Below are 22,927 nucleotides of genomic sequence, written 5' to 3' on the forward strand. Positions count from 1 at the left end.
TGAGCAAAACAAAAGTGGAAGGAGAAGAAGAAAAGTGAGGTGAGGATAAAACATAAGGGACAGAAGACAGTACAACTAAAGTCTGACTGTACTGCATGGTAAACTATGACCTGGAGCTTTACTCACCGGTGAGGACCTGCTCTGTGGGGCTCAGGGAGCTGTTGCAGGTCTCATCTTCAGCCACTACTGTAACATCATAGGTGGTATCACACTGCACATTGCGCACTACACAGTGATGCTTATCCGTCTTGCAGGTGCTGACGTGACCTTTGCTGCTCACCACGGAGGCATGGAACCGCACAAAGTAACCTGTCGACTGCCAGGTAACATTTAAGACAGCAGACAGACAGTCAAGGTTGCTCTGTATGTTCTGTGGCACGCATGGAGCTGGAGAGAGAAAAGAGAATAGTTAGATAAATTATTATAATAAATAATTATTATTATAGTGTTATTAAGTGAACTGTTTTTACTTCTGATTTTTGTAGAAAATACAACTTTGCTGATTTATATGTTGACTCAATTCTATTGCAGATCTTGGGGTTTTCTTTGAGGTATAGTTCCATTAAAATATTTCAAAAATAATAATAATAATTTGAACACCTACCTGTGCGAATAACTTTAATGTTACTCTTGTCTCCAAAACAATTTTCATCAATACCAACAGCATAGACCTGGTACTGCTGTCCACACAGCAGACCAGATATCTGGCAGCTGGTGCTGCTGGTGTTGCAGGACCACCGGTGGCCCTGTTCATTCTCAGCCACTGCCATGTAGGAAACCGAGCCCTGCGAGGCCTGCCATGACACTGAGATGTTGTTCGATTGGCAGGAGGAGGTGACCATCAGATTGGTGGGAGGGCAGGGGGCTGGAGGATTCAAAGAGGAATCGTCAGTGAGATCATTTATATGCATCAGCACATGCATTAAAAGAGCATACATAAGCACATTTTAGGTTAATTTTAGATGCAGCTGCTGAATAAAAATCCAGCTGATTAGTTGGATTATTTTTTCTGCTGTAAACTTGCATGGTGTACAATTACTTTGTTGTCATCTGATCTACTTTATTTTGACATTAGTCAGGAAGCTAGCAGAGTGATTTAAATAGTTAGGACTGAAGTACTGGATAAATGACCTAAACAAGTAAGAGGATGAAAGTAATGTATAAAGAGTTGCAATTGTTAACTGAAGTATCTTAAACAATTAGCCAAAAAGAAAAACATTTAGAAACAATAATTACTTATAATTAATAGGCAAACAGGTCAAATAACTGGCTAAAAGAAAGCATTTGAGGAAAAAGGTATAAAACAATGGCTAATTAAGCAATGGGTTTATTGTTTATTTTTTAGTTATTATTGTTAAATAGTTAGCTAAATGAAATAGATAGCTAAAAGTAAGGCTGATAAGCAGCTAAAAATGTATTGTAAATTTATGTATGTAAATTTAATGAATACATTGTTCAGCTAATTTCAGCTAATTAGCTAACCTAGTTTGGGTGTAGCCACAGCACAGACATGTCTGTTTACAGTGTTCGCTAGCTAATTAAGCTAGCTAGCTAAAACAATTGGAAAAAATGAGTCAAAGCTTCTTTGTGAAACGCTTGTTTGATAGGTGTGAGTTTTTGTACGGCACACTCTAATGGCGAGCCTGCACTGCTGTTAGCAGCTAGCTGGGCATAACAAGCTAGCTAGCATAGCTAGCATAGTTAGCATGCGCCGCTCTGTGTGTAACCCAGAGACTGTGTAAAGATAAGGTGTAGCCGCGGGTGTTTCTGGTGTAACAGCGCCATGCTGGGCAGGTGACAGGTGTGTTTATAGTTTGAGTGTCCTCTGAAAGGAGTCATATTTAAAATAATTAATTAAAAGTTACTTTAATTTAAAACTTTTCGGTGGAAATAGTAGCTAAACAATTGAAATAGCTGCTAGTTTGAAATGATAAGCGAAAAGTCTCGTTTAATATTTGAAACCAGTAGCCAAAAGTAATTTGTAAAGAGCTGAACATTTGGGTAAAAAAAATGTATAAACTGTTGAAATATTGGATAAATTGATAAAAGCAGCTAATAGTTAGCTAAAAATAGGTTTTAGTAAGTTGAAAGTGTTAGTTCAAAGTAATTGTTGATATGTAGTTGAAGTAATTATTCAGGTGAAAGTAGGAGATAAAGTTAGGCTTGTTTGAATGTAATAGTATAAATGAAAACTTGTCAAATTGACCTTGACCTATGAAAAAAATAACTATTCACTTGCGTGCTGCTTAACTTCCACTTAAAAGTCACTAAGATGAACGCATTTAGTAGATGACAGGTGGTGCTGATGAAGAAGCACCTGAACTCAAGACTGAACTACTGTGAGATTATTTTAGATATTGGTCAACTTTGTATAACTTAGTTAATATAAGTTACCTGTGTTGATTCTGTGCCAGTCCAGGGCCGGAATGGGGCAGTTCTGTCCCTGTCCACTGACGCTCACCCTGTAGCTCTCCCCACATTGCAGAGAGGTGATGTTACAGGTGGAGCCGTTGGTGGAGCAGGTCTGCTGGTGTGAGATAGCCATGGCATCAGCTGAGGCGTTGTAATACAAGATGCCACTGCCTGGTGTCCAGGACACCACGGCCGTGTTGGTGTTGCAGTCCAGTGTAGTCTGCAGACCACTGTGAGGGCAAGGACCTGGACAGAGAAGGAAATTTCTGCTCACTGGATCACAGCTTTTTAAATTTTATCAGCTGTTCTGGTTGTGTTTTATCACCTGTAGTGGCAGTGAAGGTGTCGCTGACCAAACTGATGCAGGAGTCGTGACGAGCCACCACTGTGATGTTGTAGTCCTGACCGCATGCCAGGTTGGGGAAATTACAGTTGGTGTCAATGCTGTTACATTCAGCATTGTGGCCGAGACTGCCCTGAGCGTAGACTGTATAAGATGTGGCGCCGCGTGCGCTGTCCCAGGTGACCACAGTGATACCGGTCTGGCAGTCCACTCGTGCTGTGACGTGGGTGGGGACACATGGAGCTGGTGGAGGAGACAGAGAATTAAATACGTGGCAGGGTCACAGTGCCAGTTTTCATTTCACAGCTTTGTTTATTACAAGTGATGAAACATAACTAACTATATTTACTGTGTTTACTTACTGTACCACTTTAGTACTGCGGGTCTTTTTAACTGTAGATATTTCGACTCGTCAAGCACAGGTGTTACTAATAACAATGCCTAATTAACTATAGACTCCCAGTGAGCTAACAGTGTGACAGCATGCACAATACCAAGATGCTGAAACTGAGGCAGGTAAAGGGATTTCAGCCATCATGATTTATTATATAAACTTTTGCTTTTCCAACTGTGATACTGTGTGTCAAAAATACTTACTACTGCCACTTTTTACACCCCTGCATTTATCTGAAAGCTACAGTTACCAATTACATTCCAGATTTATATACAAATCAAATGAGCAGCTCATAAAAAAGAAGTTCTGCTGTATTATTATGCTGTTGAACTACTGTTTATTTACTGTTGATTTGCTTTACACTTTTCATTCAGTTTACCTTCACACATTGCAGTTAATTTACTGTTAAATTACTGTTAATCTACTTTGCATTTTTTTTTTACCTTTGTCCACACTGTATATGTTTCTGTTCACTCTCTGTGTATTTCTTATTATTACTATTTTATAGTAGTTTTCCAGTAACAATGAAAATGTATATATATAAGTATTATATGTTAGTGTTTGCTTTGCAATCACACTAAACTGCAACAGCTTGTGAAGAAACTACAGATAATTACTCCACTAACCAGGGTTACAAAAACTGAACATTTTAATCCTGTAAGCACAGAAGTTTGGATCTTGATGGTCTCAAGATGTACAAAAAAATCTTCTGTATGTCACGTTTAACTATATTCACTCTCATACTGATGTTTTTTCCACTTTGTTATAAAATACACAGAAATACATAGAAAAACAGTAGAAATGCTATGCTATCTTTGCATGTGATTATATATTTATAATTGAATGGTGTTATTATTGCTGTAGTGTGGGTGATAAATGTATAAGTACAATTCATAACTACATTTTCAGACGTAAATTATTTTTGGGCCCAATCTAAGGGATTAAAGAGACTTGCTAAGTGGCGTTACCTGTGTTGAGGGTTTGGGCAACAGCGGGTTCACTGCTGCATGAGTTTGTGTAGCCGACCACACTGATAATGTAGGTCTCCCCGCAGGTCAGCTGGTCGAAGGTGCAGTTGGAGCTGCTGGAGTTGCAGGTGGAGATTCCTCCTCTGCTGTCTTCTGCTGACACCACCTGAGTCTGATCGGGGCCTGAGTTTCCCCAGGTAACTAACGCCAAGTTAGTGCTGCACTGCAGATTCACCATCACGTTGTCTGGTTTACATGGAGCTGGTGATTCAGAGGAGAATGGGTAGAGCATGAGTTTTATATAGATCAGGAGTTTTGTTGGGAGAAGCCTATTGAAAACAAGTCATTTTTGAGTCATATATGCCTTGTTTAAAAAAAAAAAGAAGACACAAACAATGACAAAAATGTATGCAGCAAGGTTATTTCAACCTTTTTCTAATTTAAATTAAATTTACATACTTGTGTACCATGTACTTTTCCTTAATACAATGACTCCCCCTAGTGGCCACATGCATGTGCAGCAGTACTGTCATGTCCCCTTAATAACTAACATATTTAATATGCTGTAATTCAAGAAAAAGATTGAACTTTTGCTACCTGAGTGCACCGTGTAGTCAGAACCCTCAATGGTGCCACAGTCAACTGACGATGTAGTGACAACAATGCTGTAGGTAAGGCCACATTTTAGGTTCTGGATGGTGCAGTTAGTGTTTGAGGAGTCACAAGTTGCTCGAGTGTCATCACTGCCGATGGCAATGGCAGTGTAAGAGCCAACATCGCCAATGCTGCCTCTCCACTGCACTGCGAAGGAGTTGAGGTTGCAGTCCAGGTCTGCCACCACCCTGTCAGGCAGACAGGGAGCTGTGGGAGGAGGAAAACTGAGTTATTCACTTAATACTTTTGAAACACTGAGAGTACAGTTGCAGGGAGATGCAAGTTTAATTTACCTGAGTAAAATGTCAAGGTGGCTCCCGTGCTACTGTTGCACGTCTCACTAGAAGCAATTACTACCGCAGAGTACTGATGTCCACAGTCCAGCTTCACTGAGCAAGTTGTTGTGTTGGAGGAACAGGAAACTACATGGCCATGGGTACCGGTCACTGTAGCTGTGTAGGAGATAGCATGGATACTCGGCGCCCAGGTTAGAGTTCCCATATTAGTACCACATTGGGCAGTGGCGGTCAGGTTGGTGGGTGGGCATGGAGCTGACAGGACACAAAGAGAAATACATCAAATCATCCTCACTTTAGAGTTAGCTTCTTTGGTTGTTTTCTTGTTATTTCATGGGAAGAGATATTATATATGCATTACTCATCATTGATAAGGGGTAAATATTGATCAGATAATGTTTCAGTGCATAATGAGAAAAAGATAAATCCTGTTAGATTTACTCTGGGTTTCTGTAGATGCACAACCAAGAAACCAGATATTAACCTGTTTCAGTTTGTATGGGCATGCTGAGGACGCTGGTGCACTCAGAGTCAGTGGCAGCGACCATAAGAGTATACAACTCGCCACACTGCAGCCCAGTGATCACATGGGACGTCTGGGTTGTGGAGTAGTTGGCAATGGCGCCGCCATCTTCTTGGGAGTAGAGGAAGTAGTTAACCCCACTCTCAGGTCTCGGTTTCCAGCTTACAGTGATGTCGTTGTTCCCACAGGTTGTCACTCCAGTCAGATTGGTGGGAGGGCAGATGACTGAGGACAAGAGAGAGGGACGAAGAGAGAGACATTTTTTGACATTAAACAATGTAAATGCAGACTTTTTCGAATTGAAACCAAGCAGGGAAGCAGGGGAAACACCTAATCTGACTCTGTTCATAATTGAAAAATACACATATAGGCACCTCTGAAGCTCATCTATTACCACGGTATATATTTTTAGTTTTTTTTAATCTGTACACAAACTGAAATGTAAAAATAACAATTAGCTGCTGCAGGGAGGTTTGCTCTATTTCCTAACAAAGAGCAGCTAGGTGCTGGATACATAGATAATCTGTTGTTCATTAAGAAAAAGTTGCAGCACATAACTCCTTCTCCACAAATTCTTATCTAACTCTTGGCAAGAAAGCTGACAAGTGTGTTTCCCAAAGTGTAAAACTATTCAAACAAACTACATTTTTATTCTCTGACCTGATGGGAAAATGACAGGCACGCTGGGTTCGCTCATGCAGCCCCTCTCGATGGTGACCACCGTGAGGACCGATGTCTCACTGCAGTGGAGGTCTGTGATGGAGCAGCTTGTTCCGTTGGAGGTGCAGTTGTGTACGTGTTCATTCAGGGCTGTGGCCACATACATGTCAGCATTCAGGGCTGGGTCCCAGCTTACGTGACCCACGTTACCAAGACACTGCAGGGACACTTGAACATTGGTGGGAGGGCAGGGTCCTGTGAGAAAAAAAGGTCAGAGGAAGTTTAAGTTGAGTAAACATGTGGGAAACATACAGCGAACCAGAACTAAAGGGAAATACATCAATCTACAGTTAAGAGCAACCTTAGTCATTTTTTACCCTTATGAAATAATAGCATTAAATCATATACTAATAAATACAAAAATGTATAAACGTTAAAGTATATTATTGTTGTCCTCCTCACCTGCAATAAAGGTGTATGGGTAGCTGTTGAAACCCTTGCATTGAGCGGAGAACGGGGTGATGGTGATCACGTAGGTCTGAGCGCAGTGCATGTTGGGTAGGTGACAGCTTGTGTCATTCGTAGAACAATGTTTGACATCACCATCTCTGCCGAGTGCTGTCACTTCGTAGGAAATTGCACCAGGACTGTCTGACCAGCTCACCGCCGCAGTGTTGTTGTCACACACCAGGGAGGTACTCACGTTCATAGGAGCACAGGGGGCTGATGGGAAAACAAAAGGGGCATGGATATCAAAAGATGCCTGAAATGGTGGGAGAAACACATTAAAAAAATCTAAAACTGTATGCAGTCGTGTGCAGTGCATAAATTGGTACACACTCCCCCAGGCATCCCATCCCTCTCTTACCTGTCTGTATTATTGTTACCCCCGGCACACTGCTGTTGCAGTGGTCAGCCACAGCTGTCACCTCCACATCATACATGCGACTGCAGAGCAGTGAGGGCAGGGAGCAGTCGTTCTGGCTGGTGTTGCAGGAGGCAGTGTGGTCGCCCGAGTGGACGTAGACGTAGAAACTCTTTCTGCCCAAAGTCTCGTCCCAGCTCAGGAAGGAAATGCCAGTGTCACAGGAGTATGTGTACTCCACATTTGCAGGGGTACAAGGCGCTGGATGACAGAAGGAAAGTAGTACAGGAGTACAGTCAGTTCCTAATTTTAAACTAATATTTATTATAATCCAGTTTTAACTCTAAAGCCTGAACTGTGTTGTAGCAGGTTAAAGGAGTCGTCCTTGTTTCCTATCAGTGCTTTTCAGCGCTGTTCGTCACTTACCTGTAACAATCTGAAAAGCAGTGCTGGGTTTGCTCATACACTGGACTCCTCGTGCAACAGCCTGGACGGTGTAGGTGTGTCCACACTGCAGCTCATCCAGGACACAGCTGCTGTTGGTGGATGAGCTGCAGGACGTCGAGTGTCCCAGGCTGGAGGTCGCATTTACTGTGACACTCACGGCATCTCTGTCCTCAACCCAGGTGACCAAAGCATGGTTGGTGACACAGTCCAGAGAGTGATCCCGGATCATTGGAACACATGGAGCTGGACACAGGATTGTCACACATTATTATTATTTTTTTTTTTTTTTTTACAGGCTAATTTTTGGTTTTAATTTGACGGATTAAAGAGCCATACTGTACGGTTAATGAAACAAAATTAAACTTAAAAAAAAAACTTACAGTGATAACAATCTAAAATTGGTGACTCAGTATATTCCAAGTAAAATTAAACATATGAGCTCTTCACTTCTATTGTATCTTTCTTTACCTGTGGTCACATTCGTTTTAGCAAGTATGGAGCTGTTGCACTTCCCGTCCCCTGCCAGTACAGTCACAGTGTAGTCCTCCCCACACTGCAGCTTGGTCAGCTCACAGGTCATGCCAGTGGAACTGCAGGAGTCGACATGTCCATTGGCCTCAGCCAGGACTGTGTAATAATTTGCTCCAGCGCTGGCACTCCAGGTCACAGTCACCACACCAGAGGGGCAGTGCATGTCAGCGGCCACATTTGTAGGATCACAGGGTGCTGAAGGACAGGGAAGATGAGCATTATTATTTTATGACTTGGTATGACTTGGTTCAAGACTGGGAGCATCAATTCATTGCTAGTTTTGGCTCTTGTCATTTTGTTAATAAGAAAAATACAGGATATCACTATCCTTTTAATGTTTGCTTTTTAATGTGCCCAACATGAGAGTCTCAGATTTACTTATAACCAAAATGTAAATTTACCCGTCATTGCTGAGATCATGGTGCTCATAGAGCTGTTACACCGGTCATTGAGGGCCACCACACTGAGCGTATATGTCTGAGCACACTGGAGGCTAGGGAAGGCGCAACTCTCATGAGCTGTAGGACAGGAACTGGAGAAACCACCTGCTCCCTTCAAGGTGGAGATATAGGACACTGCACCGGCAGCTGCATTCCAGGACGCCTGCAATGTGTTAGTGGAACACTTCACGACGCCTTGGACATTCATAGGAACACAGGGAACTGAGAGAGAGATGAGGGAAAAGCCAGAGAACTGTTTTAGTATTAAGAGAGATCATATCTGTTTTTACATGTAACACCTCATTCTGTTCTGTCATCACCAAACTTACCAGAGTTAACAATCTCCGGGACACTGCTATGTCCTTCACATGTGCTGCTGATGGCTCTGACCATCACAGTGTACTGCTGTCCACACTTTAAATTAAGCGTACACATGGAGTCATGTGTGATACAGCGAAGTGCAGTTCCATTTCTGGCCAGGGCGGTGGCACTGTAGTTCATTGGCATGGATCTGGGTGTCCAGCTGATGGTTAGCTTGTTTGTGCTGCAGTTCAGGGTGTTGACCACATTCTGAACAGAACATGGGGCTGACACAGGAAGCATAGAGTTAGACTTAGTGGTGGTTTGATTATAAATGTAAGACAAGAACTTAGTACTTAAAACTGCATTAATGGATTTAGCTTTTTGGCCACTTGAGGGCAGAAGAGTTCCACAACACACTCATAGATACCCAATACTGAAACCATATTTATTCACCTGTAAAAATAGTTGCGTTCTACACTATGCTCACACGATAAAATACACAGTCAGGTTTACCGGTATGTAAATTTTAGGAAGTGCAACAAGTGTCTTCTCTTGTCTCTTTCAGTTTTCCAACAGCACAAGAAACACTGAGTAACCAGTGTTTTTCAGCTCAGACTAAAAACAGTAGTTGACAAAATAATATTATCTCATTCAGAGAGAAGCAAAAGGAAATGATAAAAATGTGGTAAAGAAGATGTACAGGTACTGTTAGAGTAAAAATTAGAGGCTAAAGTGAAAGGGGGGTGTAGACAAGATTTAGAAACGGAGAAAGACTAAACTAAAAGAAAACAGGTGGCACTCCCTCTCACCAGTTGTACGGATGACCGACATGCTGTCAGGGCTGTGACAGTCACCGTCTGAGGCTGAAACAGTGAAGGTGTACTTCTTGCCACAGTGCAGTCCCTCCAATCGGCAACTGAGCTCCATTCCTGCAGCACAGGTCACATTATGTCCATCTGTGCTCACTGCCTTGCCAGTGTAGGACACTGCATTGGGGCTGCTGCTCCAGGTCAACACTGCAGAGTTACCGCTACAGTTCATTGAGGCGGTGAGCTGAGAGGGAGGGCAGGGTGCTATAGAGGAAGGACACAGAATAGTTGGATGGTGTGAGTTTGAGAGGATATACATATTTCAGAGTTACAAAAACACTGATCTCTGCTGATTTTTACCTGTCGGTCGATTCACTGCAGGGCTCCCTAAGCTGGTGCAGATGTCGTGCACAGCAAAGACGCTGACATTGTAAACCTGGCCGCACATTACGCCTTCCAGGTTGCAGGAAGTTGCATTGGAGGTACATTCCAGACGACTGCCGTCTTTACCCACAGCGACTGCGGTGTAGTTTTTGGCACCACGGCTTGCTTTCCACATCACTTCCACAAAACTCTGGCCACAGTTTCTCTTCGCCACCACGTCAGTAGGCACACATGGTGCTGGGAGTGGGAAAATCTCAGATCAGCTCAGTACATTTAGTTTAATCTATTATGTTATGAAGGAACTGTCTTCAGAGTAGAGCACTGCGGTGCACTGTCTACACATACAGGAATGAGTTTATTCTCACTTTACTCAAAAACATGAACCCTTTAAACTTCTCTCACCTTCCTTGACAGGTAAGACTGTGGGAAGACTGACACAGGTTCTGTTGAAGGATGCTACCTTCACTGTGTACTCCTGCCCACACTCCAGCGTGTTGATGCTCAGCATAGGCTTTGTGGTGTTGTAAGACATCTGCGTGTTGACGTCTGAGACCATGGTGATGTAGCCCTCTGCGTTTTTGGATGCGTTCCAGCCGATGGTCAGTCCACCAGACACACAGTTCACATCGATCTGCACATTTTCCGGCCCACAGGGAACTGCACAGAGAGAAGAAGGGTGAGTGAAGAACTTCTTCCATGTAATTCTATATTCAAATTTTTTGTTGGTCTTAGGGAAATGCGTTTACAAAAATGTACATGTAGAGATGTGAAGCGCAGATCCTGATGCACAGGTAGTAAAAAAGAGAATGAAACTACATATCTGTAGCTGGGCTGTAATGCTCACTACACACTACAGCAGTACGTATTCCTACCAGATTCCAAGTAGATGGCCTCAGAGGGGATGCTGGGGCAGATGCCATCGTGGTGGATGACAGTAACAGTGTAGAGCTTGCCACATTTCAGGTTTGGTACTCTACAGCTGTTTGTAGTGGAGCTGCAGCTGAGAAGTCCCTGTTCTTCATCCATAATGGTGGCTGTGAACGAGTTGAGTTTGGGCTGGCCATGCCATGAAATCAGAGCCTCGTTGGCTGCACAGTCCAGGGAGGCGGCAACGTTGTCTGGTGGGCATGCAGCTGAAATGAGACAAAGGGACAGTTAAAGCAGCAGAATGAAACAAAACGTTCTTAATCTTGGGATATTTTGAGATGAAATGCTGAGACAGAATTTAATCCAACACTCAGTACCTGTCTCTATGATGACCATCTCGCTCTCAGAGCTGTTGCACATGAAGTTGGAGGCAATGACGTACACCGTGTAGTTGGTGCTGCACTTCAAGTCATCTATTGTACAAGTCAGATCGATGGCATTACAGTTGTGAATGACACCATCATCGTCCATCGCCATGGCGACGTAGAAAATTGCACCAGGGGTCAGTTGCCAGGTGGCCACGATGGAGTCCGCCCCACATTCCTTCACTGCTGCTACATCCTGAGGAGTGCACGGGACTGAGAGAGAGGGGAAGAATCAAAATGAGAAAAGATTAAACCTATTCCCAGTTAGAGATCAACTTACTCACACCTGATTCATGCCTTAAAGTCTCCTTTGACTCTGATGAAACTGGGACAGAAACTTATAATTAATTAATTCCCACCACTGCTGACATGTAATAATCAGGCTCCAACAGCCTTCCCTCACCTGTCTCAGCCACAGGGCCCAGTGTCCTCGGACTAGCGCATTCGTCGTCAAAAGCAGTGATGTAGATGGTCAAGTACTCTCCGCAGTGGATGCCCTCTATAGCGCAGCTGTTGGACATTGAGCTGCAGTTGTAGCGGCTGTTGTTTCCGTTGTTGCCGAAGGCCTCCACAGTGTAGCGTAGAGCCCCCTCTGCCAAGTCCCACTTGCTGAGCAGAACGTCTGAGTTGCAGTCGGCCGATGTTTGCATGTTCTGGGGTATACAGGGCGCTGGAAAGAGGGGAATGAATCCAAAGATTAAGTTATTTTTAAGTAAATTAAGTAGGAGTATAAGTAAATTTGCATCCTTCTCCGATAAATACAGTTCCAGATATGAAGCAGCTCATGAAGTTTTACAGAAATGTCCACCAGAGGGCACTCACACGAGAATGGACAACTCCAGGTAGTAAATAAACTGGGATAAGCTGTTTGCTTGTGCAAAACATAACCAGGATACTAGTGTGCATGTAAACACTCACATATAGAGTGGATGTACTATATGTGTGGTCATACCTGTGCGAATGTCAACAGTAGAGCTGATCTCGCTCCTGCACTCCCCAGTGATTGACTGGACAGTGAAGTAATAGTGTCGTCCACACACTGTGTGTGTGAAATAACACGAGTTGTCTTCAGTCAGACACTCCTGGACCACTCCCTGGGTACAGAGAAATCACACAATATTTTAATTACAGTATACACTAATTACAGTCTGTAGTCATTAACTCCTGTTCAGCCCCCTCATGTCTACAGTAAACATCAAGCTACAGCAGTTGGTTAGCTTAGTTTAGCAAAAGGAAAAAATAGCTAGTCTCTGTCTAAAGGTAACAATATCTGCACCTCTAATGTCACTAACAAACACTTTACATTTTGTTTGTTTTATCCTTGGAAAAGCTAAAGTGTAAAAACAGTAAGTTGCAGTGAGGTAGCTGAAACTTCAGAAAGTCACAGCTCCCAGACAGGAAGTAGTCATGCCTATAACTCTCTGTAAAACCACTACTTGTTGTTTTTACTCTTTTGTTTTGTTTGTATGGAACAAATAAACGAAACAAAGATATAATGTGCTAAGGAGCCTAAGAGGTGCTTATATTGTTTTTAACCTTTGGGCAGAGCTAGGCTAGCTATTTTCCTCCATTTCCAGTCTTTATGCTAAGCTAAGCAAACCCACGGCTATAGCTTCATATTCAACACACAGACACAGTAGTGGTATTGATCCAAAATGTCAAACTATTTCTTTAACTCCACAATAAGTGCAGTTTAATCTCCAAAATACAAAACACCCTCCTTTTATGAATTATTGCTGCAAACATTTTTAGCCCAGAATACATTAGGCTACCTTGGAGTCCACTGCCTTGGCCAGGTAGTAGTTTGTGTTGTTTGTGTGCTCCCAGGAAAAGACGATGACTTCGCTGGAACAGTCTCGCAACAACTCCAGATTCTTGGCAGGACAGGGGACTTAGGAAATAGATATTTATACATTAATTTAAAGTGTGTAGATAGATAAATAGTTAGCATCATCAGAGACAAGAGAGGTAACAGGAAAAAATAAGTAAAAGGGGTTTAAATATCAACATCAAAGGTGAGTGTCTCAAATCCCTTTTCAGGTTAAAACGCCCTGATACTGAAGATTACACTCCAGTGTTGCTTTTCACTGTATGAGGTTTCAGGTTTAGCACAAAGATAGGCTCATTCTTAGCTGACTGAACACAACACAATATGATATAGACAGTGCAGTTCAATAGGAGACCCAGTTTTCAAAGGAGACACCTAGTGATGCACGCAAATAAACGTGTGAACTTGGACAACAAACAAAACAAGGGGGGAGAAAATAGCTATTCCCAAATGACCTCTGACTGATATGACCTCAGTAATCATTATCCTGAGGTAAAAACAAATAGATGTAAGGTCTGTTATGTTTAAATAAGTCCAATCTATGGTGCGATCTTGCATTTAATTATCAGCTTTGTGTGATTTTAATGTGAAAATTGAAATGTGGATCATTGTGCTGTATTCTGAGGCTCAAAATACTCCAAGAAATCAATAAGAGCTGTATTATTACAAAAACAGATCAAAAATAATCTAAAAATTATGCTGTTTCCTCTCTTCTTGTGCCTTTAGGCTTTTATAAGAAAGGTTTTATATGACCAGATTGAGTTATTCAAGGTCATCTCTGAAGTATTAAATGGCTGTATACTTGACATGCAACAATTACTTTTCATAAAATCATATTCAGCATCATCCAAGTTACAAAAGATTAGCGGTTCACAATGTGGCCCCAGGGGTGGGATTGGATGGAAAATCTCGAGCAACCTCTCTAACAGAATAGAGTGATATGTGAGATGAAAGGATTAACTGCCTGCACAAAATAGGTGACAGGGTGGAGCGGTAGAAATGTTCGTCATCCAAAAATTTAATAGAGCAGTGTCATTTCAGTTAGCTGACTGGCACTGATGGTTTGGTTTAGGTTTAGTCAGATGACTTTCTCTTCTGCAAAATCACAGTTGAATCCAGGGTTGGCTTAACCTCAACAGTAGGTGGAGTGGAATCAGCTCTGATTCAGCAAAAACCCAACGAAAACATAAAACCTAAGGCCATTTGGCAAATACATTCCACCTGACTTCTGAGTCCTTCTGAGGGAAGGACATGCTGATCATATCAAGCTGTATTCACAATTGCTTTAGATATATCCTTTGGTGGAAAAAAATTGTGAAAAGTCACAGTTTCTACTTTGATTGAAGGGCGCTGGAGATGCTAGAGAGAGCCCTGCAGTGCATATTAAGCATCACTGCTCAGGACAACAATCGGGTTTTTGTACAACAGAGGTTGACACTTTATCTAGAGTTCAGGATTTGCCGAATGCCGACTTCAGATTTAAAGTGTCACTCTGCTGATTTGCCTGGGCTTGGAGACAACAAATTAGCTTCTGTTACAAGCTGTAAGTGAGGAGTTTAAAAGATGTGTGTGTTCATCAGGTGGTGAGAGTCTAATGAACAATGTTACTGAGTTAAAAAATGGAAATTGTAGAATCATTTTCAGAGCCTTCATGATATTCTGCCCTCTGCTGCTTTGGTTTTGACTATTCATTCTTCTTTTTAATAAGCCTGCCGTAAGTTTATTAATGGAGGTGAAGCAGCATCACCCAGAGGGTTGTAGCTGTTTCTGCTTCCATGTCTTTTCTGCTTCTTACCCTGCCTCCTTTTTCTGCTGTTTTCCACTGTAGCACCTTTAAAGGTTTGGCATTTAATACAATCATCATGCTGAGTTAGATTAGAGACTGCTGCAGCCTGCTGGCACAAACCTTTCAATACTGTAGGTTGTGAGTTGATTCAGAAAGACTTAAAGAGGTGTGAGGAGACTGTTTAACAACAGCTGAACAGATACTGCTGAGTCACTGAAGGAAAAAGCAACTACCTCCTTGTGAAGAAAGGCCTACTGTACAACAATGGCTGAGCTGGCTGGTTATGAAAGGGTCACATTATCTGTATTGAACAAACTTGATCAGAATGGACTTTGGAGAAGATGCCAATGTGTGTGTGTGTATCTGTTTCTTCATTTTTGTATGTGTGTTTCTACATGTTTTTGTTTTCCTTTGTTTTTGGTCTCACCAGTCTGAAAAGTGGTGATGGTCTTGTTCACCATATTCTCACAGTTCTCCGATATGGGCGTTACGTGCACTATGTAGTTCTGACCGCAGCTCAGTCCGGTGATCTTGCAGCTGGTATTCTGGCTGGTGCACGTCAGCTGCGTGCCGTTGTCACCTATCGCCGTGGCCCTGTAGGAGTCTGCCCCGAACACGGCCGACCAGTGCACGTTGGCAGAGCGAGTGGTGCAGGTGTAGTCCACAGATACTGATGAAACTGGTGTCAGCTCTGCAAGTAGCACAGAACAGAGTATGATTTTTTTGATGTAGAGGACAGACCTTTCATGTACTTGATCAAAAAGGGTCCTCAAACTAAAAGTATTCAGTTGTTAGGTGGTGATTGGAGAGTTGTTTTTTAACTCACAGCCTTGACATTGCTCTGTTCATTAGTATTACAGCACTCTCATAAAGGCCTAATGGACAGTATAGATACTATGGCAAACTGAGAGGAGATCTAGGTCACACATGTCACAATTAAATTACTGCAAGAGAATACGATAAACCTTTGAATTCAGATTTTTTTTCTCAGGTTTATGTTTACATGACAGCCTCAACAACAAGTAGGTTGTCAGGGCATCTGAATCCTTTTTCCCCCCCGAGGATCATATTCTGCATGTCTGAAAGGAACGCCTCAGAGAGAATAGCTGACCTAGATCCTAATCGCAAAGTTATTTATATTGGTTTGACTCCGCCGACTCACTGTTGGTGGTGTATGTGTAGTTTCTGGGCTCGCTCGGTATCAGGAACTTGTTGAGCGAAGACACTGATATCAGATAGGTGGAACATGGGAGGATGCCACGAATGTCCAGCTTGGTGTCTGTGACGTTCTGCACAGACAGAGGGCTGTTGGGTTCGTCCAGGCTCTGGATGGCGACTCGGTATAACAGGACGTCCTGCACCGGCTGCCACGTCACTTTCGCTGTGCTACGGCTGGTCTGTGTTGCTGTAATGTTCACTGGAGGCTGCACCACTGAAACCAGACACTTGCACTTATTAAATCCACATTACATATTCATTTTTGATACAAATCTAACAACCATAATAACTAAATTGAAAGAAAGGGTCTCATTTATCAGTTTATCAGTGCAGTTACAGGGAATGTCACATCAAGCAGAATATTAAAGGAACAGTTCACCAAAATCACAAAATTCATACCCCTGGAGGTGTTTAGACATGATATGATAGTTTTGGTTTTGTGTGCTAGGGTTTTGAGATCAGACATGCCAACCTGATATGATGAAGTTGAAAGAAATTAAATTTGTGCAGCTTAGAGTAAATAATAAGACATTTGTCTGAGACAGTGTTCCCATAACTATATCTCTTCAAGAAAACAGTTCCAGTGAAAACTGCCCATGGTGATAAATGTTTGCTAAAGGACCAATGACCCCATATTCAGGCCGACCTTGAAATCAAGACTGATTTCATTTAGTGCTGTTAAATCTGAATTTAACAGCACAGCCTGTAATTTTCTAGTCTCTGACAGAAAAAAATAAAACATAAAACTGACTGACTTGACTACATCTGACTTAACCTCAGCTAGAAACTAATTCAAAAAATGGTATTTCTTAAGAGTTATCATCTGAGTAATGTGTTTAAGAATCTGACGACTAACATTGTTAATCATCCAAATAAATCTGGTGAACACGAACAGGGTTTTGTTCACGCAGAGACATGTCTTCAGATCAGCACACCGCACTATTTAACATCCACTCATCCTTTCGAAACTGGTCACTCACAGGTGGTGATGGTCCTCACTTTGCTCCTGCTCCCCAGGCCGGCGCGGTTCGCCGTGTAAACGTAGCAGTCGTAGTTGGTGGAGGGTTTCAGGTTTCCCACTACAGCGCTGTGGTTGGTGTAGGTGAGATTGAACATCTTGCCGGTGGTCTGAGATTGCACCAGCAGGTAGTAATACTCCGCCGAGTGTACCTCGGTCCATTCTACACGGATTGAAGTGCTCGACAGTGCAATACCAACTACTATCTGCGATGTGTCGGGGACTGAGAAGAGAGAGCAGGGGAGAAAGCGTCGTTTAGGATGCTGCATAGCTGCGTTGCGTCCGTGTGTAACGGCGCTTATTGCGCGTAAAGACGCAGCCTAGATGGACTACAGTTTCATACAGGTCGTATTACAAGTACTTGGCAGTTCAAATAACTAGTTTGGGAGCATTTCAGATACATATGTTCATGCTCTATGTTTATTTCTCTGGATATATGTTTATAAATATCTATCATAATTTGACCCCCGAGGGCGAATTTCATGATGATGCTCCTCAAACCAAAACAACAATAATTCCAATCACTGCCACGTTTTAAAAGATGTTAATGCTATTTTACGTTAATGTTGTGTTAATCGTCCTCCTCTTTACCTGTGGCCGCCGTAGCTGTGTGCGAACACACCACACTGTAGAACTGGAACGCTTTGAGAGACACACTATACTCGGTTCCCGGTCTCAAACCCTGGACATCCTTTTCTGTCGCGGTTCCTGGCACGGTCACCACAACCGGTGCAATATTTGTATTGTTTTTCACCCGAAGGTCCAAAAAATAGCTCGTAGCCATGTTGTGTTTTTCCCATTTTACCAGAATCGATGAGGGGCCTGAGGGGGTTGCTGACAAAATTTTGCAACCTGTAAGAGATGAAAACAGGAACTTTAAACAAACAAACAAACAAACAAACAAACAAAACTGAACAGTCAACATTAAACCAAAATAAAAAATATTTGTTGTTATTTTTATCTAATCTGAATTCCTCACAATAACTTCAGTTTAGTTTGAAATCTGTTGCTTAAGTGATCTATTCTGATTTGTACATATTAATAAATTAACTTATGCAGATACACATATGGGACCTATTTAAACTAAATTTCTTGGTTTACTTACCTTCTGCACTATTAGGTATCTGTAAATAACAAAAATAATGTGATCATTAACATGACACGATATCCATATTCTTGATCAGTGTTCCAGGTTTTAGCATAAAAAATTATATTTACCTGAGTTAGAGATACCAATGCTAAAGAAAAGCTTAAGGCTCCCAACAATCCCATCTTTGACATTGACTGCGGGATTACATTTAGTTTAGTATACAAGGGAGTCAAATACAAAAGGTGTTGGATTCTTTTGAGCCCAGTGTGTGTGGGAACCAATCAGTATTCCCCAAATGGGGACGGGCTGTCCCACCAACAGCCCCAGGCAGTCAGAGCTGCCCTGAGAACACAAGAGGGAGGGATGGAGGGCGAGATGAAGGGATGGATGGATGGATGGATGGATGAGAGTTTGGTGAATTTACCTGAGGTAAGGATGATAAGAAGGTCTTTCTTTCTACCATTTTTCTCTCTCTCTCTCTCACATACAGTGGCTGTCATGCATCTTTCAGTTTGCATAACCTCCGTCAGGGCAGTTTTTTCTCATAACTGATCAGTCTGCCTGTTTCTGTGTTACTCATACCAGACTGTTTTTGGACTTAACTGACTTTTGTCTTTGCTTTTTTTCACACAGTGCAGTCTCAGACAGATTGTACAACATCTCTAGTAAGAATATTGAATAGATGTATTATCTGTGATTGCCAACAGCCTTCAAGGCCATGGGGATCCTGCAGCCTCTTTAACGGTGGATTGTGATTGGACTGACGTGCTTCAGAAGTCCTCTACAAAAAGTTATGCATTATAAAGGGAGACATTGACCTCAACGATTGCAAGCCCCTCATCCCAAAATACAGCAGCACTGAAAGAAAAAGGGAAAATCCAAAGAAAATAAAAATACTTAACTGTTATGCAGAACTGCTGCAATTTCTGTTACTGTAGTTTTATAACAGTTCATATGAGGTTTTGGGCTCAAGATGGCCCCAAACTTATCAGTCAATGGGCTGTTAATAATATTTCCACTGTTGCAGTCTTCTTTCTAAACCTTTATTTTTTTCTGTTGTGACATTTTGGTTCATATGTCAACAAATAAGGTCGTATTAGGTTAAAAATTGGTTGAGAATTGGTGTTTAATATGTTTATTGACAGTGTGAGATAGAACATAAACACAATAACCATCAGACAATTTTAGCTCCTCACAGAGAAAATGGAAAAAAATGTTTTGAATCTATTTTCCTAGATTCAAATTTACAGAACATGCAACATGACTTTACTGACCTACTAACACAACCCAGCCCCCCCCGAATAGAGACTTCACGTCACTCATAGCAAGAGTGTGTTGAATAAAAACTGTCAAAACATTACAGATATCACATATCATTACATTTATTTGTTTTCTCTCTCTGCATTTGTGATCATTTATTTCTCTCCAATCAGTCGTTCATGTTCTGTTTCTTTCTCTTTCCACCCACCTCCCCCCCGATCTGAGTTACTGTAAAATCTGAAGGCATGCTGCGACTCCACACATGGACATGTTTCTGCGTTAACTGCTCTTTTTTTGTCATCCCTGTAACAATACATGAGAACACAGTGAATGACCTGAACTGAAGAGATAAAGACTTGGGAGGGGCCGCCCAAGCAAAGAAGACAAGTGCCACTGAAACCAAAGTCAAGAATGCAATCTTGGGAATTGGGACTTCGTCTAAATGGGATGTATTTACAAAACACATCAGGTTAGGAACTGTTACTAATTCTGGTCTTTCTTAAACTCTTAGCTTTTGAAGGTTCAAAGGCATTTGGTAATGGATTTCGATAAAAATATGAAGTTAATTTCCTCCCAGTTAGACTGGTCCCTAAGCTGGCTGTATGTAGGCTACATGCTGGGCTGAAAGGGCTCTTTTATCACAGGAGAATAAAAGGCTATCACCTCCTAGTTCCTCGGTGTGTATTAGAAAAAAAGAAGTCAACATGAAAGTGGATATGGCCATAAACCTTGCAGGAAACTTTAGCTCCCCAGCATAAACAATAGAGCAATTTTGAAGCGCAGTGAATAAGGACAAGTGATGTGAACACCGTGATATTACATTGTATTTTTATGCGGCTGCGATATTGTCCTGAAGTAGACAGTGTTACAGGTCACAGGTGTTCAACATCTTATGACGCAACTTCCCACAAAACTCTCAAGTCATTTAAGTCAGAGCACTGTCTGCACCTGCTCTTAAAAATGATATTACAAGACAACATGGTTGTTAGCGTTTGCTGCCGGCAGATCTGAAGTGTTGTTAGAAAAGATGTGGAATATTATCTCACAAACACTTGCAGAAGTGGAGAGGCCAAGTGTGCAATTGGTTTCACATTCAGAGTACCTCAAAGTGATCGTTAGGATGAAAAAGACGGACGCTTCTGACGTAGCAAAACTGCCCCCGAGTGTTGGGCTGCTTCGAGATGATTATATGTCAGTGTGAAGCAGGGCCTATCTACATATCAAAGTAATGTCATTTAAAGGATGTTAAAACAATGGTTGCATGTAACATAAATATCTAGAAACATTTCAACTTTAAACTTAACGGCTTGAGTGTGCTCAGTCAGTGCTTCAAGGGTACAGTAAGGACTCTGAAGTCATTTTAAATCAGTTGAATACTAATGAAGGATTCTTAAATTATTATTAAATGAAAGCTAGAAAGAAAGAGCTAGAGACTGATCAGCCTCATTATAAACACTGAGCCCTCTGACTGCTTTCTAATATCAAAGGACAAATCAAAAGTAAGATATGTCTGGTGGTGAGGGTGTGGGGGTGTTGTGTAACCATAAATTCCTCTTGAGACCATGCGGCTAAATTAAATAAATTACCTGCACTGGGAGGTGCCAGCTGACATTAAAATCCATCCCTCTAAGCATCAGAGCCCTGCCTTAAACTGAGATCAAAATGTTTGAGATGAAACTCAAAAATGCAGTTTTCTCTGAAGTAATTTTTATGAGAAATACGTCAAGATTTTCACACACACCCCACATAAAAAGAAAAAAAATTTTGTGGGAGGCTTCAGATTACTCATTATACTGTGACAAAGCATCTTTCACAGCTCACCATGATGGCATGAGATCAGGTCAGATACCTTCAATAATCCCTCAGGAGACAGAGAAGCAGGTTAAAAAAACATCCACAAAAAGGTTCCTTTGTACAGGAGTGTAGTTTGACTTGTATCTTTTTGTTGTTGTTGTTTTTGTTCAAAACGATTTCCTATCATCGTTTAAAATCAGATTTCCAGGAAAGCAGAGACGTCACACAATAAAAAGAAAATCAGGCATGTGGTGCTAGAACAGCTTCAGTGCACCTTGATATTGACTCTACAAGTCTCTGGACTCTACTGGAGGGATGAAACACCAATCTGTCGAAGGATATTCCCTCATTTGGTGTTTTGATGATGGTGGTAGACAGGTGTTCAACTGGCTTGAGATCTGGTGACGGCAAAGACTGTATATGACTGCATATGATCCACATCATTTTCATACTCATGAAATCATTCAGTGACCCCTTGTGTCCTATGGATGGAGCTAATATCCTTTTTCTCTACTCATTTTCTAGATTTATCCTTTCATTCGTCACCTGTCTGCACATGCGTATGTGTCTGTACATATAGCAGTAAATGTTATATAAACTCACTTGGTAGTTTTTTCCTACAATGGGATATTACGTAAGCTGCTAAACTACCTCCAGAATTGAGTGGGGATATCTCCAAGATCTGTGCGTCTCAAACAAAATGCCATCTCTTTGGCTGAGTCATGTTCCACGTTTTAGCTGTGAACTATTCCCCATTGAGAGCAGCCACAGTATCATTATTGATAAACTACACAGTTTACAGTGCACTGGGGATAATACTTGAACCATTCCTTTTGTGTTTCGAGGGACTTGAGCCAACTGAAACCTGTGTTGCGAAAAAAGGAGGCGTGGCGGCACATGTTTCTGGGATAGGTGCCTTGGGAAGAGGCCGGCAGTGTTTTAAAGGAAGAGTGATGTGAAACAACCAGACACGTTTTAATTGTCAGGGGCGCAGTTACCTTAGTGTAACATCAAGGGACATGATGGCTTGAGTGTTTCAGTATTGTCATGCATATGAGCGGTTTATGTACAAAACAAACCACAAAAACTCACAAATATGATGCAGGGGAATTTTTATTAGTAGAAATATGCATCAGGTTCACACATTCAGTGACACATATTCCAAAATGTTTAATTTCATCCTGAGAATGAGCAACAGCGCGCTGAAGGCAAACAGGGTGATGCATGATGAGATCAGTGTCTGTCACGTATCGTCAGGAGGCTTCCTACTTAGGGCTGGAGCTACAAAATTTATTTTAAATTTGGTCAATTCTCAAAATGGAGGGGCAAAAGGTTTCATGAATGTTGTAAAATATCTGTTGGGGCGTTGTTTTGCTGATTGATTTTTGTCAATTACATAATTTATTTGTAGTTTTTTTTTTTTTTAACCTAGTAGCTTGGGAATAAAATCAATTTACTGTCACAACTTTATTAGTTTAGCATATACATATAGGCTTATTTGTGGATAAAATGTTTTATCCTAAGAGAGTTTTTCCACTTTTACCAAATCCATACCATAGTTAAGCAGCAAACACAAAATGTGCTGTTATTCACTTGTCCTTGTTTTCTAATA

General features: G+C 41.7%; 1 protein-coding gene across 1 annotated transcript in view; it reads right to left on the reverse strand.

The window, feature by feature from the left end:
- The window catches only part of LOC108880102 (uncharacterized), a 31,869-nt gene extending 14,297 nt beyond the window's left edge, over positions 1 to 17,572 (reverse strand). Inside the window, exons 1-27 of the mRNA XM_051077261.1 lie at positions 17,134 to 17,572; positions 16,068 to 16,367; positions 15,831 to 15,851; positions 15,363 to 15,626; positions 13,094 to 13,212; positions 12,274 to 12,415; positions 11,725 to 11,991; positions 11,274 to 11,534; positions 10,902 to 11,162; positions 10,432 to 10,686; positions 10,006 to 10,266; positions 9,646 to 9,909; positions 8,863 to 9,195; positions 8,495 to 8,755; positions 8,031 to 8,288; positions 7,542 to 7,805; positions 7,119 to 7,376; positions 6,713 to 6,973; positions 6,251 to 6,505; positions 5,552 to 5,815; positions 5,212 to 5,322; positions 4,715 to 4,978; positions 4,118 to 4,378; positions 2,738 to 2,998; positions 2,395 to 2,658; positions 605 to 865; positions 127 to 387 (exon numbers count right to left, since the gene is read on the reverse strand). Coding sequence (XP_050933218.1) covers positions 127 to 387; positions 605 to 865; positions 2,395 to 2,658; positions 2,738 to 2,998; positions 4,118 to 4,378; positions 4,715 to 4,978; positions 5,212 to 5,322; positions 5,552 to 5,815; positions 6,251 to 6,505; positions 6,713 to 6,973; positions 7,119 to 7,376; positions 7,542 to 7,805; positions 8,031 to 8,288; positions 8,495 to 8,755; positions 8,863 to 9,195; positions 9,646 to 9,909; positions 10,006 to 10,266; positions 10,432 to 10,686; positions 10,902 to 11,162; positions 11,274 to 11,534; positions 11,725 to 11,991; positions 12,274 to 12,415; positions 13,094 to 13,212; positions 15,363 to 15,626; positions 15,831 to 15,851; positions 16,068 to 16,367; positions 17,134 to 17,440 — 6,559 coding nt within the window. The 5' untranslated portion in view covers positions 17,441 to 17,572. The remainder of the gene's footprint in view (positions 1 to 126; positions 388 to 604; positions 866 to 2,394; positions 2,659 to 2,737; positions 2,999 to 4,117; positions 4,379 to 4,714; positions 4,979 to 5,211; positions 5,323 to 5,551; positions 5,816 to 6,250; positions 6,506 to 6,712; positions 6,974 to 7,118; positions 7,377 to 7,541; positions 7,806 to 8,030; positions 8,289 to 8,494; positions 8,756 to 8,862; positions 9,196 to 9,645; positions 9,910 to 10,005; positions 10,267 to 10,431; positions 10,687 to 10,901; positions 11,163 to 11,273; positions 11,535 to 11,724; positions 11,992 to 12,273; positions 12,416 to 13,093; positions 13,213 to 15,362; positions 15,627 to 15,830; positions 15,852 to 16,067; positions 16,368 to 17,133) is intronic.
- Positions 17,573 to 22,927: the final 5,355 nt, after the last annotated feature.

Source organism: Lates calcarifer, linkage group LG17, assembly GCF_001640805.2.
Source record: "Lates calcarifer isolate ASB-BC8 linkage group LG17, TLL_Latcal_v3, whole genome shotgun sequence".
Taxonomy (NCBI): domain Eukaryota; kingdom Metazoa; phylum Chordata; class Actinopteri; family Centropomidae; genus Lates; species Lates calcarifer.